The sequence below is a fragment of the Myxocyprinus asiaticus genome, chromosome 6, assembly GCF_019703515.2.
Source record: "Myxocyprinus asiaticus isolate MX2 ecotype Aquarium Trade chromosome 6, UBuf_Myxa_2, whole genome shotgun sequence".
Lineage (NCBI taxonomy): Eukaryota > Metazoa > Chordata > Actinopteri > Cypriniformes > Catostomidae > Myxocyprinus > Myxocyprinus asiaticus.
Window position 1 is genome coordinate 53,161,692 of NC_059349.1, and position 17,938 is coordinate 53,179,629.

At 39.6% G+C, this 17,938-nt stretch overlaps 1 protein-coding gene across 2 annotated transcripts in view; it reads left to right on the forward strand.

The window, feature by feature from the left end:
• The window catches only part of LOC127442678 (regulator of nonsense transcripts 1-like), a 62,830-nt gene continuing 44,892 nt past the window's right edge, over positions 1 to 17,938 (forward strand). For both annotated transcript variants that reach the window (XM_051700875.1, XM_051700876.1), the window contains exons 1-5: positions 1 to 355; positions 2,769 to 2,905; positions 9,017 to 9,106; positions 9,220 to 9,387; positions 12,095 to 12,275. In XM_051700875.1, coding sequence (XP_051556835.1) covers positions 185 to 355; positions 2,769 to 2,905; positions 9,017 to 9,106; positions 9,220 to 9,387; positions 12,095 to 12,275 — 747 coding nt within the window. In that variant the 5' untranslated portion in view covers positions 1 to 184. The remainder of the gene's footprint in view (positions 356 to 2,768; positions 2,906 to 9,016; positions 9,107 to 9,219; positions 9,388 to 12,094; positions 12,276 to 17,938) is intronic.

Genomic DNA, 17,938 nt, shown 5'->3' on the forward strand with positions numbered 1-17,938 from the left:
CGTCGCTCGCTCGAGTGGGAGTCGAATCTTCTGCGGAATCGTTTGCTTTTATTTCTGCACGAGCCTTCGCGTGCCGTTTCTTCCGCTTCAAACCAAAACAAACGTCGCTCGGTTCATTTCCCGCATCTCTGAGGGATTATTCGGTGTTTTCTGAGGAAAGGCGGCGAAAAAGGTCAAGGAAAATATGAGTGTTGAGGCGTATGGGCCGAGCTCACAGACGCTCACCTTCCTGGACACGGAGGAAACGGAGCTGCTCGGGGCCGACACGCAGGGCTCGGAGTTCGAGTTCACCGACTTCACGCTTCCCAGTCAAACCCAGACGCAGGGCCAGACTCAAAGCCAGCTGGACAATCAGGTACAGAAACACATAAAACCACACAAACTAGCGCTCTGTCATGCCGCCTGGACGCGTTTGATTCAAAATATGGCGAGCTAGCAGGAGTTAGCCGCGCGGTAGTGTTAGCAACACAGAGCAGGCCTTGTGTGTATGTGTGTGTGTGTGAGAGAGAGAGAGAGAGAGAGAGAGAGAGAGAGAGTGTGTGTGTGTGTGTTTGTGTGTTTATGAGAGTGTGTGTTTGTGAGTGTGACTGTTTGTGTGAGTGTGTGTATGTGTGTGTGTGTGATAGAGAGAGTGAGTGAGTGAGTGTGTGTGTAAATGTGAGTGTGACTGTAAGTGTATATATATATATGAGTGAGAGTGTGTGTAAATGTGAGTGTGACTGTAAGTGTATGTGTGTGTGTGTGTGTGAGTGTGTAAATGTGGGTGAGAGTGTGTAAATGTGTGTATGTGAGTATTTATGAGAGTGTGTGTTTATGTGAGTATTTATGAGAGTGTGTGTTTGTGAGATTGAGTGTGTGTGTAAATGTGAGTGTGACTGTAAGTGTATATATATATATGAGTGAGAGTGTGTGTAAATGTGAGTGTGACTGTAAGTGTATGTGTGTGTGTGTGTGTGAGTGTGTAAATGTGGGTGAGAGTGTGTAAATGTGTGTATGTGAGTATTTATGAGAGTGTGTGTTTATGTGAGTATTTATGAGAGTGTGTGTTTATGTGAGTATTTATGAGAGTGTGTGTTTGTGAGATTGAGTGTGTGTGTAAATGTGAGAGTGTGTGTGTATGTGAGTATTTATGAGTGTGTGAGTGAGTGTTTGTGTAAATGTGAGTGTGACTAAGTGTATATGTATGTGAGTGAGAGTGTGTGTAAATGTGAGTGTGACTGTAAGTGTATATGTATGTGAGTGAGAGTGTGTGTAAATGTGAGTGAGAGTGTGTAAATGTGTGTGTATGAGTGTGACTGTGTGAGAGTGTGTGTATGTGAGTGTGACTGTGACTGTGAGAGTGTGTGTCTGTATATGTGAGTGAGAGTGTGTGTGACTGTGTATGTGTTTGTGAGAGTGTGTGTAAGTGTGAGAGTGTGACTGTGTGAGTTTATATTTGTGTGTGTATGTGAGAGTGTGTGTATGTGAGTGTGACTGAGAGTGTGTGTAAATGTGAGAGTGTGAGTGTATATGTTTGTGTGTGTGTTTGTGTGTATATATATATGTGAGTGTGAGTGTGTGTGTTTATATGTGAGTGTGTAAATGTGTGTATGTGAGAGTGTGTGTGAGAAAGAGTGTGTGTGTTTGTTTTAATCACAGATGTATAGGCTGCAGAGTTGTGTTCACAGTGAACTGCTCTGTGGAAATAAAGCGAACTGAACTCAAAACACCTCCTGAGCTGAGATGTCTGAGGTCATTTGCAGCACTCATAGACAATACTGTTCTTGCAAAAAAAAAAATTCGGAAGACAGAAACAAAGAAAGAGTGAGAACCTTTTACATGCGTGTGTTCCACGAGACTGCACGCCTCCGTACAAACAGCATGTTATACATGTGCATAGACGGCTTTTCTGTCATCTGTTCTTAATAATATAATACATTGTGTTTCTTCAAGCGCGTGTCTGTGTGTCTATGGGTAAATTATTTTTAATATTAATTTGATAATAATAATAGCCTAATAATAATAAAAATATATTAATGGGAAAACGAGCCAAATATCATCTTGACATCGTCAAAGGCATCAGCTATTGATCACTCTGACCATCTTTGATCCCTGAGATCATCGTCTGTCGGCACAACCCTAGTATATACTATAGGAAATTGTTTGAAGTCTTATTTGAGCCTTGTCAAAGAGATGAGGTGTATCAGAGGGCTTGTTTTTGTAAGTTAGCTGCTGCTTCCAGATCTTTGTGTATTTTTAGAGGGACTTTTGTGAGCTGCATGAGGCTTAAGGAAGAAATATGGTATATCAGGGCTTGTTTGTTTGTGAATTAGCTGCTACTTTCAGGTGTTTTAATTGTGTGTTTGTTTTCAGAAGATTTTTTTTGTTTCAGCCTTTTAAATAGTGTTATATCAGATTATTTTTGTAGCTATTTCAGATGCAGCTTCCAGGTGCTTGTATGTTTTTAGAGGAACTTGATGAACTGAATAATATTCTGCCTTCAAATTTAGGCTTGAGGAAGAGATGTAATTTCAGAAGAAATTATTTTGTGAGTTAGCTATTGCTTGCAGGTGTTTTTGTGGATTTGCTTGATGCGTTTGTTAAGAGGGCTTGTCTTCCTGTTTTCTGCAGGCGCAAGTTGCAGGTCTTTGTGTTGTGAGGTTAAATGTGCACTGGATCGAAATGTAGGGTTGTTTTCATTCTCATGCTGTTGGGTGGCTGAAATAAGACATTTTTCTCCTGTAAATGTACTTGAGGGTTGGTGTTGAGGTGGAATGTTGTGTGTGCAGGTGAACGGGCCTGATGGAGTTCTGCCAAACGGAGAGGATGCAGTGGTGAAGACCAGTCAACTTCTGGCCGAGCTGAACTTTGAAGAAGATGAGGAAGATACTTACTACACTAAAGACCTGCCAGTGCACGCCTGCAGGTACTGATGACACACCTGTCACAAATACAGCATCTCACTGCTAGAATTAACCCTTGTGTCGTTTCTTTTTGTGCTAAGACATTTTGTGTTCCCGGTCAAAAATGACCGGCCCACTAAGATTGTGTGTGTGTGCATGCACATGTCCGAAGTCTTTGTGTGTGCAAACACACATCCACATATGTGCTCATCTAAAGGATTAGGATGCTATAAACAATTCATATTTCTGTATTTTGTTGTCTAATCCATTCATTTCCAATGGCTGGTCATTTTTGACCGGGAACACAACAAGTGTAACAAAGTGAAATAAAACCAAATAAATGTAAAGAAAATGGTCCAATTTTCTGGGGTGTTTTACCATATGTGAACAAAATCAAGGAATTTTAAGTAAAAAAAAAAAAAAAAAGTACAAAAATCGTAAGAAAAAAGTAATCTGGGTCAAAATGCCTGGAACCCAACATAAGGGTTAAAGGGGTCATGACGTACTCCTTTTATATAATTTTATTATCTTCCCTGAGGTCCACTGACAATGTTAATAAAGTGTTTTTGTTTTGTTTTTTGCACCAAAACAGTCACGATTTAGTAATATATGATCAATTTCCACTCTGTGTCTGGCCCTCTGTCGGAAACACTTTGTTTTGGCCTAAGCGACTTCTTAAAACTTCAACGTAAATGCCCACTGTTATGATTGGCTAACATCGTGCAGCCCCTCGAATGTAGCCATGTTTGAAACTCAATCGGAAGAGAACGAACAAGCTCCAAAATATTATAGAACTACATTTCAGGGTTTACACACAACGCACATCCAACACATTGCATCCGAATATATTAAACTGTTCATCTCAAGCACAACTGTTAACACTCAGCACCATAAACTATCAAACAGTCATGACATTTGAAATATTCATAAATGAAACTGGTTACTTACGGTTTTGCGATCGGGTCCAATAGTGTTTTTAACTGCCCCATCCTTCAATAACAGTTCCTTTGTAATGCTTGAATCGTATTATAACTAAGCCGGAAAAAAACGCACATACATAGTCCAGAGCATAGTGCACTAGACTCACAAGCATACAGTATCATCCTGCATGGAAGCACACGTCGCCGGAAATGCATCAAATAGGTCAAAGACTTCCATCTAGTGCATGTTAAATACACCAACAATTAAAAAAAATATATTTTTATTATTAAGAATTATTAAAAAAGTGTGTATGTATGTGTGTGTGTGTGTGTGTATATATATATATATATATATATATATATATAAATTTTATTTAAGGATAGTGATCATATGAAGCCATTTATTATCACATAGTTGTTTGGCTCCTTTTTAAATCATAATGATAACAGAAATCACCCAAATGGCCCTGATCAAAAGTTTACATACCCTTGAATGTTTGGCCTTGTTACAGACACACAAGGTGACACACACAGGTTTAAATGACAATTAAAGGTTAATTTCCCACACCTGTGGCTTTTTAAATTGCAATTAGTGTCTGTGTATAAATAGTCAATGAGTTTGTTAGCTCTCACATGGATGCACTGAGCAGGCTAGATACTGAGCCATGGGGAGCAGAAAAGAACTGTCAAAAGACCTGCGTAACAAGGTAATGGAACTTTATAAAGATGGAAAAGGATATAAAAAGATATCCAAAGCCTTGAAAATGCCAGTCAGTACTGTTCAATCACTTATTAAGAAGTGGAAAATTCAGGGATCTCTTGATACCAAGCCAAGGTCAGGTAGACCAAGAAAGATTTAATGTTCGGGATGCAAAGAAAAACCCACAGGTAACCTCAGGAGAAATACAGGCTGCTCTGGAAAAAGATGGTGTGGTTGTTTCAAGGAGCACAATACGACGGTACTTGAACAAAAATGAGCTGCATGGTCAAGTTGCCAGAAAGTAGCCTTTACTGCGCCAATGCCACAAAAAATCCCGGTTACAATATGCCCGACAACACCTTGACACACCTCACAGCTTCTGGCACACTGTAATTTGGAGTGACGAGACCAAAATCGAGCTTTATGGTCACAACCATAAGCGCTATGTTTGGAGAGGGGTCAACAAGTATTGTGCTCCTTGAAACAACCACACCATCTTTTTCCAGAGCAGGTAAATTCCATTACCTTGTTACGCAGGTCTTTTGACATTTCTTTTCTGCTCCCCATGGCTCAGTATCTAGCCTGCTCAGTGCATCCATGTGAGAGCTAACAAACTCATTGACTATTTATACACAGGCACTAATTGCAATTTAAAAAGCCACAGGTGTGGGAAATTAACCTTTGCCATTTCAACCTGTGTGTGTCACCTTGTGTGTCTGTAACAAGGCCAAACATTCAAGGGTAAATTTCACAATTTCTGCCAGGGTATGCAAACTTTTGAGCACAACAATTTATATATATATATATATATATATATATATATATATATATATATATATATCACACACACACAGTGCTGTGGAAAAGTATTTGCCCCATCCTGATTTCTTCTGTTTTTGTGTATATCTCATAATAAATTGTTTCAAATATTCAAACAAAATCTAACATAAAACAAAGGCATTCTGAGTAAACACAAAATACAGTTTTTAAATGATAATGTTATTTATTGAAGCAAAAAGTTATCCAGTACCAACTGGGCCTGTGTGAAAAAGTTTTTGCTCTTAGTTTCTAAATCCCCAAATCTATGAAACTGCATTCTTTATGGGGTTCAGCTGGATTAGACACACCCAGACCTGATTACTGCCAGCCCTGTTCAATCAAATCAACACATAAATACAACTTTTTCAGCAGCATGAAGTTGGCTAAAAGGTCTCACCCAGTAGGGCACTATGCCAAGGTTGAAAGAAATTCCAGAAATGAGGAAAAAAGGTGATTGAAATACATCAGTCTGGGAAGGGTTGCAAAGAACCACAGTGAGAGCCATTATCTCCAAATGGAGAAAACTTGGCACAGTAGTGAACCTTCCCAGAATTGGCCGACCTTCCAAAATTCCTCCAAGAGCACAGCGACGACTCATCCAGGAAGTCACAAAAAAGCCAAGGACAACATCCAAGGAACTGCAGGCCTCTCTCGCATCACTAAAGATCACTGTTCATGACTCCACTATCAGAAAGACACTGGCCAAAAATGCCATCCATGGAAGAGTGGCGAGGCGGAAACCACTGCTAACCTAGAAGAACATTAAGGCTCATCTGAATTTTGCCAAAACACACCTTGATGATCCTCAAACCTTTTGGGAGAATGTTCTGTGGACTGATGAGTTGAAAGTGGAACTGTTTGGAAGGCAGGGGTCCCGTTACATCTGGCAGTAAATCAAACACTGAATTCCACAAAAAGAACATCATACCTACAGTCAAGCATGGTGGTGATAGTGTGATGGGGTTGGGAAGCTTTGCTGCTTCAGGGCGACTTGCAATAATTGAGGGAAACATGAATTCTGCTCTCTACCAGAAAATCCTAAAGGAGAACGTCCGGTCATCACTCCATGAGTTGAAGCTCAAGTGCAACTGGATTATGCAGCAAGATAATGATCCAAAGCACAGGAGTAAGTCCACCTCTGAATGGCTCAAAAGAAGCAAAATTAAAGTTTTGGAGTGGCCTAATCAAAGTCCAAAATCTCCCCATTGAGATGCTGTGGCAGGACCTTAAACAGGCAGTTCATGCTCTCAAACCCTCCAGTGTGGCTAGATGTTTAGGGGTTAAACTTTCATCCTCCACAATATTAATCTGCAGGTAGACTGTGGCAATTGTGATTCGCACCAGGGCGGCAACGCCAGCGTCAAGCACCGCTTTGAACTTGCCATGAAAAGCGCTCGCAGACAAAAGCGTCTTATTCTGCGTTTTGGTGATAGGTAAGACTTATGTGGTAATTAAAATGTGCCTTACATAGGCTGAAAAATACTTTATTTCTGTCACAAGTCCCATCTGGGCTTGTTTTTTACATCAAATAGCGCTAAGAGCTCCTTTCTCCATAATTTGATCACTGACATGGAAGCTTCAGGATTTGTTTATTTATCGAGATAACCACCTCTATCATAGGAGAGAGCGTAACAGTCAACTAGCGTGTTATGACCATATTTTAGAGCTCCTTTGTTAAAACAGTACCGCCCATAAAATGTCTATGGGACCACCGCGTTATGGTATTTTATGCTGAGCTTGTAGGCTTATCTTGGGAGAAGGGCTCTGGCACTGTTATGTGTTTGCGGCGTGTGCGTCAGTGTAATGACTCCAGGCGGACACATTACAAATGTTCCGCCCTTCACACCAGTGTTTATGTTGTATTAACGGGAAATGCGTTAATTGCGATTACGAAAAATTAACGCGTTAAACTTTTTAAATTAATTGCATGTGTTAACGCGTTAATTCTGACAGCTCTAAAAATTGCATAACGTGAATGGATTGTTCATCTTTTCATTTCAAGAGAGTAATATTACAACCTGTTGTATTTTGCCCAATATTACAATAAATATCTTCTAATATTACCATTATTTGCTCAAGTTTAATATTTTCTCCATAATTAATCAGCACAGCTAAATACATTTCCTGAAAGAGTAATAGTGTGAAACGGCAGTGTAAATGCGGTCAACACATCTATTGACATCGCTTATCCAGTGTGAATTGACGATTGACATTACAGACGTCCGCTGTAAAATGTCCTGAGAAGTAAACTAAACTAATAATTTCTAAACTTAATAATTTTGTAATTGACAAGTGTTTTTTGTGTGTGTGTGTGTGTGTGTTTTAGTGTTGTCACGGTACCAAAATTTCAATAGTCGGTACCGATACCAGTGAAATTTCACGGTTCTCGATACCAATTCTGATACCACAGAAATATGATAATTGATAAACGGTTCACTACATGGCTCAGTGTGATCGTTTAAGCACAAATGCTGTGATTTAATTATATAAATTATATAAAAATATTCAGAGTGGATTAGTGCTCTGTTCTGTCATCTCTCATACAACACGAATGAATGCTGGAGTTTCCAGTGTGTGAGCGGTCTGCTTCACACATTCATTTAAAGTTCATACAGATCAAACGCAGACTAAGATTGCTGCATTTCACGGTTTACTAATCACACTAGGACATATCACGATTTTAATGTAATAAGTTGTGCATTTCAGTGTAAAAGGAGGAACAGAGCTCACGCTCATAAGCGTGTGAGCATTTGAAAGCAGTCGTTTGTCAGTAAGACAGTGTGCGGGTCCGAATTAAGTCGGTGCTCGGTACTGTAGAATCACTGGTATTGTTACATCTTTTTTATTTTAGTGCCGACTTTGTATCGAAGTACCGTACTTTTGACAACACTAGTGTGTTTATTTTATTTATTTTATTTATTAAATGTTATTTTTTTCAATCCTAAGACCAAGGAGTCTGCCTTTTTTATTTGAATTTATTTATTTATTCCCAAATAGCAAAAAATTTAATTTCAGGCCCAGAATTCTATTGGCACTTTTACACTGCACGTTACGGTTCGACTCGACTCTGCTCGCTTTACTTTTCTGAGCTTGCTTTCCCACTGCAGTTTAGTGCAGCCTCAACGTGGGTGGGATTATAGGCTGATCGTCATAGTTGCGTCGACCCATCCAGCATTCCTTGGATCCACTCCTCGGCTACTAACGAGAGGAACATCTGCACCTCGTTTATTGACCTCGGCATGGTTTTGCGCACAGCCATTTCTTTTTACAATTCGAAAGTCACGTGAACAAATGATACTGCTATCGCTGTTGCTAACTTTAAAACTAGCAGGCTGATGTCCCGTGTCGCAAATCCAGTGATGCTGGTAGGGACTATTCTCTCTGAACAATCAGTGATCTGCAGGGTTGTGACATCACATTTAGTATCGGCTCGGCTTGCTTGGAACCTCGACTGAGGTGGTACTAAAAAAAGTACCAGGTACTGTCCACAGTGGAAAACCCCCAAAAAGTGAGCAGAGTCGAGCCGTACCGTGCAGTGGAAAAGATCCATATTAAACACAAGTAAGAATTTGAGATGTGCTGGAAATGACTTCTACACTTTCTAGAAGTCTACATTACTGAAAGTGCCGGAAGTTGAAGAAACACCCAAATATACTAGCAAAATGACTGTGCTGTTTTCTCATCTGTTTTTTCAGCTATTGTGGCATTCATGACCCAGCGTGTGTGGTCTATTGCAACACCAGCAAGAAATGGTTCTGCAACGGCCGTGGAAACACCTCTGGCAGGTGAGTCAGAAACTTTCAACAAAAATTAGATAGTTCATGTTGTTAAGTGTGAACTAATACTATTTTTTTTTTTTTTTTTTTAATTTGTCTCCTCTCCACATTTGTCTTTCCAGTCATATTGTGAACCACTTGGTGAGGGCCAAATGTAAGGAGGTGACCCTGCATAAAGACGGCCCACTGGGCGAGACCGTTCTGGAGTGCTATAACTGCGGATGCCGCAACGTCTTCCTGCTTGGCTTCATCCCGGCTAAAGCCGATTCTGTAGTTGTGCTTCTGTGCAGGTAAAGTCCACCTTTATATGTAGATTTCTTACCATTTACCCCATTTCAGAAATGAAAAGTATGTCATTGTTTACTCATTCTTATGATGTTCCAAACCCATATGACTTTCTTTCTTCTTTGTAACACAAAATTAGATGTAAGGCAGCAAATTAGGGCCTAATTGAATCATTTACCAGCATATCTGAACTGGGTTATTATAGTTTTGGATTTCTTTTATTAGGGGGCCAAGAACCGAAGGTGCTGGAACCATATTTTATTTGTTAGGGTTTTCTTCTTCTGTCCTAAAAGTATCAGGGTGTCAGAGACCGTAAGTCGTAGAGATCCCAAACTTGGCAGGATGGTTCCAAATGCGCACCGCTACTCGCACACACCTCCATATGACTCTAGTTGGCGCTATAATAAGTATTTGCGTTTTCGCTAATAACTCTGGAACCATAAGGGCTAGAATCAAGATTACTTGAGTCAAGCACCACAAAGCGTGTATTTCCGATCATTTCTGTCTATAAAAATGTACTTTCATTTCTGTCTATATAACCTACTTTTTCAAACTCCTCCTAGGCCGTTTGTCCGATTCGCTCAACAATTTGTATACATCATCTACAGACCATCCTGACAAAGTTATCAAAATAATTTTGATACGTCAAATCGTTCTGGAGATATTAGCGATACAGTTTCATCAGTAGAATGCAGTTTGATTCATTGATCAATATCTACTCAATGCAAAGTCCAAACGTAACGAAACTCACTACACATCGTCAACGAGCCATATTGAGGATGCACACAAGTTCTGCCCATAGGAGGCGCTACAACTAAAAAACTTTAAAAACTCCGCAGTCGTTTGATCGACAAAGTTCAAATTAGATATGCACCTTCTTTGGTTCATGTGCTTACATATCGATAACATAAGATGCGTCCCAAACCACACACTTCTGCACTGTTTTACGTCATTTTGAAGTGTAAGTAGTGCGAGTAGTATGTTTACACAGAAAATGCAACAAAAAGAAGTGTACTACGAGTACCCGGATGATGCACTTTAACTGTCAAAAATGAGTGTGGAATGTTGGACTCTTCGTGCACTCAGCGCACATGGCTTGCCGTATATAGCAGAAGGGGTGGAATTACCGGCAGCAATGGTGATCTGGCAAAACAATCGTAAATAATGGAGAATATGACAACTAGTGAAACTTCTGTGAAGACAGCACCTTACAAAAGTGAGTTAAATGCTTTACCATCATACCATGCTGTGTGAATATCATATTATTGAGATAAGTGTTGAACTGAGGGTGGATAGCATGCTAAAGCTAGCGGCAACATAACGCTTGGGTTTGAAACGTCACTTCCGGCAGCTGTTAAATGGCGGATTTAACATCCATCTAGAGACCCTCCTGACAAAAAGTTATCAAAAGTAATTAGTTTGGAAGATATAAGCAAATACGTTTTTGGGTGTGGCCTATAATGACTAATTGGCTTGTATAGTCTCACTATACAGTGACATTTTTCCTCCCCAATTTGGAATGCCCAATTCCCAATGCGCTCTAAGTCCTCGTGATGGCGTAGTGACTCAATCCGGGTGTCGAAGGACGAATCTCAGTTGCCTCCGCGTCTGAGACCGTCAATCCGCGCATCTTATCATATGGCTTGTTGAGCGCGTTACCGCGTAGACGTAGTGTGTGTGAAGGCCCATGCTATTCTCCGCAGCATCCACGCACAACTCACCACGCGCCCCACCGAGAGCGAGAACCACATTTTAGTGCCCACGAGAAGGTTATCCCATGTGACTCTACCCTCCCTAGCAACCGGGCCAATTTGGTTGCTTAGGAGACCTGGCTGGAGTCACTCAGAACACCCTGGATTCGAACTCGCGACTCCAGGTGTGGTAGTCAGCGTCAATACTCACTAAGCTACCCAGGCCCCCTACAGTGACATTTTAATGTTTAATTAAAGTGGATTGTAAATATTAAAATTTTATAATATACTGTTTATCACAAACTTAATTCAAGGTCGTTTTTATTATTTTATTTTATTTTAAAGTTAAGAAATTATTTGTTTAGTTTCAGTTTTTCCTTATCTCAGTTTTTATTATTTTGTTAACGATAATAACACAGCATCTGAATTGATGCTTTTTTTGTATAAATAAAAATAAATTCATAGAGGAGATTAAAATGATATTTATAAAAAAATAATAATATATATTTTTTAATAATAAATAAAAAAATAATAAGCATGCTTATTCCAGAGGTCAGATGTCTAGTCTATTTATTTTACAAGGTTATTTTATGGCTTTTAAACTATTAATATTAAACCTCAAAACTCTTTTGTATGAGCAGTGGAACATGTGTTGCAAAGTCCCTTACTTTGCCTGCATTTTCATTTTCACACAGTGAAACTGGGTGTGAGATAAACAAACTGGGATTGTATTGGGGGTTTTTTAAAGCAGGGATGAAGTTATTTTAAATAAAATGATATAAATGATATTAAAATATATAATTTTAAGACTCCTTAACTGGTTTTAAGAAGTTCTGGAATTGTTTATAAAACAAATCACACAGAAGCAAAGACAGAACTATGAAACCGCATCAATCGCAAGTATATTTGTAGTCAGTGTTGTAGTGTGGTACTGGTTTTATCAGTAGTCTTCAACTATCATTTTTGCTTGTTATCAAGCTCATGCACTGCCTCTGTCTCATGTGTGTTTGTGTGTGTTTAGGCAGCCATGTGCGAGTCAGAGCAGTCTGAAGGACATTAATTGGGACAGCTCTCAGTGGCAGCCCCTGATTCAGGACCGCTGTTTCCTGTCCTGGCTGGTAAAGATCCCGTCTGAGCAGGAGCAGCTGAGAGCCCGTCAGATCACCGCTCAGCAGATCAACAAACTTGAGGAGCTCTGGAAGGTACTGAACTTCTATGATGATGAACATGTTTTAAAAAGATTTCTGGTGGTATGGTGAAAAAAGTCATTTGGAATAATTATTTTATTACTATTTCTAAAGCAGCAAAACAATTTTGTTTTGAACAATTATATTTGAAAAAATAAAAATAAAAAAATTTGAGAGGACCCATTTAGACAGTGTGTGAAAAGTTTAAAAAAAAATTCAGATATTTGGTGATTTTTATGAAATAACCCTAAGGAAACTTCTTGATATTCGTGACTTAAAAATTCATGATATATGTAAAAAAAAAAAAAAAAAAAAAATATATATATATATATATATATAAATATACAGTGCATCCGGAAAGTATTCACAGCGCTTCACTTTTTCCACATTTGTTATGTTACAGCCTTATTCCAAAATGGATTCAATTCATTATTTTCCTTAAAATTCTACAAACAATACCCCATAATGACAGCATGAAAGAAGTTTGTTTGAAATCTTTGCAAATTTATTAAAAATAAAAAACGAAAAAAATCACATGTACGTAAGTATTCACAGCCTTTGCTCAATACTTTGTTGAAGCACCTTTGGCACCAATTACAGCCTCAAGTCTTTTTGAGTATGATGCTACAAGTTTGGCACACCTATTTTTGGGCAGTTTCTCCCATTCTTCTTTGCAGGACCTCTCAAGCTCCATCAGGTTGGATGGGGAGCGTCGGTGCACAGCCATTTTCAGATCTCTCCAGAGATGTTCAATCGGGTTCAAGTCTGGGCTCTGGCTGGGCCACTCAAGGACATTCACAGAGTTGTCCCGTAGCCACTCCTTTGTTATCTTGGCTGTGTGCTTAGGGTCGTTGTCCTGTTGGAAGATGAACCTTCGCCCCAGTCTGAGGTCCAGAGCGCTCTGGAGCAGGTTTTCATCAAGGATGTCTCTGTACATTGCTGCATTCATCTTTCCCTCGATCCTGACTAGTCTCCCAGTTCCTGCCGCTGAAAAACATCCCCACAGCATGATGCTGCCACCACCATGCTTCACTGTAGGGATGGTATTGGCCAGGTGATGAGCGGTGCCTGGTTTCCTCCAGACATGACACTTGCCATTCAGGCCAAAGAGTTCAATCTTTGTTTCTCATGGTCTGAGAGTCCTTGAGGTGCCTTTTGGCAAACTCCAGGCGGGCTGTCATGTGCCTTTTACTGAGGAGTGGCTTCCGTCTGGCCACTCTACCATACAGGCCTGATTGGTGGAGTGCTGCAGAGATGGTTGTTCTTCTGGAAGGTTCTCCTCTCTCCACAGAGAAATGCTGGAGCTCTGTCAGAGTGACCATCGGGTTCTTGGTCACCTCCCTGACTAAGGCCCTTCTCCCCCGATCACTCAGTTTGGCCAGACGGCCAGCTCTAGGAAGAGTCCTGGTGGTTCCAAACTTCTTCCATTTATGGATGATGGAGGCCACTGTGCTCACTGGGACCTTCAATGCTGCAGAAATTTTTCTGTACCGTTCCATAGATCTGTGCCTCGATACAATCCTGTCTCGGAGGTCTACAGACAATTCCTTGGACTTCATGGCTTGGTTTGTGCTCTGACATGCACTGTTAACTGTGGGACCTTATATAGACAGGTGTGTGCCTTTCCAAATCATGTCCAATCAACTGAATTTACCACAGGTGGACTCTAATCAAGTTGTAGTGAGCTCAATTTTGAGTGTCATGGCAAAGACTGTGAATACTTACAGTATGTACATGTGATTTTTTTCGTTTTTTATTTTTAATAAATTTGCAAAGATTTCAAACAAACTTCTTTCACGTTGTCATTATGGGGTATTGTTTGTAGAATTTTGAGAAAAATAATGAATTTAATCCATTTTGGAATAAGGCTGTAACATAACAAAATGTGGAAAAAGTGAAGCGCTGTGAATACCTTACGGATGCACTGTGTATATATATATATATATATATATACAGGTGCATCTCAATAAATTAGAATGTTGTGGAAAAGTTCATTTATTTCAGTAATTCAACTCAAATTGTGAAACTCGTGTATTAAATAAATTCAATGCACACAGACTGAAGTAGTTTAAGTCTTTGGTTCTTTTAATTATGATGACTTTGGCTCACATTTAACAAAAACCCACCAATTCACTATCTCAACAAATTAGAATACATCATAAGACCAATAAAAAAAAACATTTTTTGTGAATTGTTGGCCTTCTGGAAAGTATGTTCATTTACTGTATATGTACTCAATACTTGGTAGGGGCTCCTTTTGCTTTAATTACTGCCTCAATTCGGCGTGGCATGGAGGTGATCAGTTTGTTGCACTGCTGAGGTGGTATGGAAGCCCAGGTTTCTTTGACAGTGGCCTTCAGCTCATCTGCATTTTTTGGTCTCTTGTTTCTCATTTTCCTCTTGACAATACCCCATAGATTCTCTATGGGGTTCAGGTCTGGTGAGTTTGCTGGCCAGTCAAGCACACCAACACCATGGTCATTTAACCAACTTTTGGTGCTTTTGGCAGTGTGGGCAGGTGCCAAATCCTGCTGGAAAATGAAATCAGCATCTTTAAAAAGCTGGTCAGCAGAAGGAAGCATGAAGTGCTCCAAAATTTCTTGGTAAATGGGTGCAGTGACTTTGGTTTTCAAAAAACACAATGGACCAACACCAGCAGATGACATTGCACCCCAAATCATCACAGACTGTGGAACCTTAACACTGGACTTCAAGCAACTTGGGCTATGAGCTTCTCCACCCTTCCTCCAGACTCTAGGACCTTGGTTTCCAAATGAAATACAAAACTTGCTCTCATCTGAAAAGAAGACTTTGGACCACTGGGCAACAGTCCAGTTCTTCTTCTCCTTAGCCCAGGTAAGACGCCTCTGACGTTGTCTGTGGTTCAGGAGTGGCTTAACAAGAGGAATACGACAACTGTAGCCAAATTCCTTGACATGTCTGTGTGTGGTGGCTCTTGATGCCTTGACCCCAGCCTCAGTCCATTCCTTGTGAAGTTCACCCAAATTCTTGAATCGATTTTGCTTGACTATCATAAGGCTGCGGTTCTCTCGGTTGGTTGTGCATCTTTTTCTTCCACACTTTTTCCTTCCACTCAACTTTCTGTTAACATGCTTGGATATAGCACTCTGTGAACAGCCAGCTTCTTTGGCAATGAATGTTTGTGGCTTACCCTCCTTGTGAAGGGTGTCAGTGATTGTCTTCTGGACAACTGTCAGATCAGCAGTCTTCCCCATGATTGTGTAGCCTAGTGAACCAAACTGAGAGACCATTTTGAAGGCTCAGGAAACCTTTGCAGGTGTTTTGAGTTGATTAGCTGATTGGCATGTCACCATATTCTAATTTGTTGAGATAGTGAATTGGTGGGTTTTTGTTAAATGTGAGCCAAAATCATCACAATTAAAAGAACCAAAGACTTAAACTACTTCAGTCTGTGTGCATTGAATTTATTTAATACACGAGTTTCACAATTTGAGTTGAATTACTGAAATAAATGAACTTTTCTACGACATTCTAATTTATTGAGATGCACCTGTGTGTGTGTATATATATATATATATATATATATATATATATAATACATACACACACACACACACACACACACAGTTGAAGTCTGAAGTTTACATACACCTTAGCCAAATACATTTAAACTCTGTTTTTCCCAATTCCTGACATTTAATCGTAGAAATCATTCCCTGTCTTAGGTCAGTTAGGATCACTACTTTATTTTAAGAATGTGAAATGTCAGAATAATAGTAGAGAGAATGATTTATTTCAGCTTTTATTTCTTTCATCACATTCCCAGTGAGTCAGAAGTTTACATACACTTTGTTAGTATTTGGTAGCATTGCCTTTAAATTGTTTATCTTGGGTCAAATGTTTTGGGTAGCCTTCCACAAGCTTCTCACAATAAGTTGCTGGAATTTTGTCCCATTCCTCCAGACAGAACTGGTGTAACTGAGTCAGGTTTGTAGGCCTCCTTGCTCGCACATGCTTTTTCAGTTCTGCCCACAAATCTTCTATCGCACTGAGGTCAGGGCTTTGTGATGGCCACTCCAATACCTTGACTTTGTTGTCCTTAAGCCATTTTGCCACAACTTTGGAGGTTGGGGTTATTGTCCATTTGGAAGACCCATTTGTGACCGAGCTTTAACTTCCTGGCTGAGTCTTGAGATGTTGCTTCAATATATCCACATAATTTTCCTTCCTCATGATGCCATCTATTTTGTGAAGTGCACCAGTCCCTCCTGCAGCAAAGCACCCCCACAACATGATGCTGCCACCCCCATGCTTCACGGTTGGGATGGTGTTCTTCGGCTTACAAGCCTCACCCTTTTTCCTCCAAGCATAACGATGGTCATTATGGCCAAACAGTTCAATTTTTGTTTCATCAGACCAGAGGACATTTCTCCAAAAAGTAAGATCTTTGTCCCCATGTGCACTTGCAAACTGTAGTCTGGCTTTTTTTATGGCAGTTTTGGAGCAGTGGCTTCTTCCTTACTGAGCAGCCTTTCAGGTTTTGTTGATATAGGACTCGTTTTACTGTGGATATAGATACTTGTCTACCTGTTTCCTCCAGCATCTTCACAAGGTCGTTTGCTGTTGTTCTGGGATTGATTTGCACTTTTCACACCAAACTACGTTCATCTCTAGGAGACAGGATGCATCTCCTTCCTGAGCGATATGATGGCTGCGTGGTCCCATGGTGTTTATACTTGCGTACTATTGTTTGTACAGATGAACATGGTACCATCGGGCATTTGAATATTGCTCCCAAGGATGAACCAGACCTGTGGAGGCCCACAAATGTTTGTTTCTGAGGTCTTGTCTGATTTCTTTTGATTTTCCCATGATGCCAAGCAAAGAGGCACTGAGTTTGAAGGTAGGCCTTAAAATACATCTACAGGTACACCTCCAATTCAGTACACCTCCTATCAGAAGCTAATTGTCTCAAGGCTTGACATAATTTTCTGGAATTTTCCAAGCTGCCTAAAGGCACAGTTAACTTTGTTTATGTAAACTTCTGACCCACTGGAATTGTGATATGATCAGTTAAAAGTGAAACAATTTGTCTGTAAACAATTGTTGGAATAATACTTGTCATGTGTGAAGTCCTAAATGACTTGCCAGAACTATAGTTTGCCAATATTATATCTGTGGATTGGTTAAAAAATTATTTTGAATGACTTCAACCTAAGTGTATGTAAACTTCAGACTTCAACTGTAAATATACTGTGTGTGTGTGTGTGTGTGTGTGTGTATGTGTATGTGTATGTACATACACTACCGGTCAAAAGTTTTGAAACACTTACTCATTCTTTATTAAAAAAATTTCTTCACATTTTAGAATAATAGTAATGTCATCAAAACTATGGAATAACATAAATGGAACTATGGGAATTATGTTGTGACTAAACAAAATCCAAAATAAATCAAAACTGTGTAATATTTTAGCATCTTCAAAGTAGTCACCCTTTGTCTAGAATTTGCAGACATGTACTCTTGACATTTTCTCAACCAACGTCTTGAGGTATCACCCTGGGATGCTTTTTAAACAGTATTGAAGGAGTTCCTATCAATTTCAAAAACATTATTTTTTTTTGTTAAATTTTAGTTTTGTAATGAAATAAATTAATATGTTGGTACAATTATATTTTTGTCTACAAAACTAATTT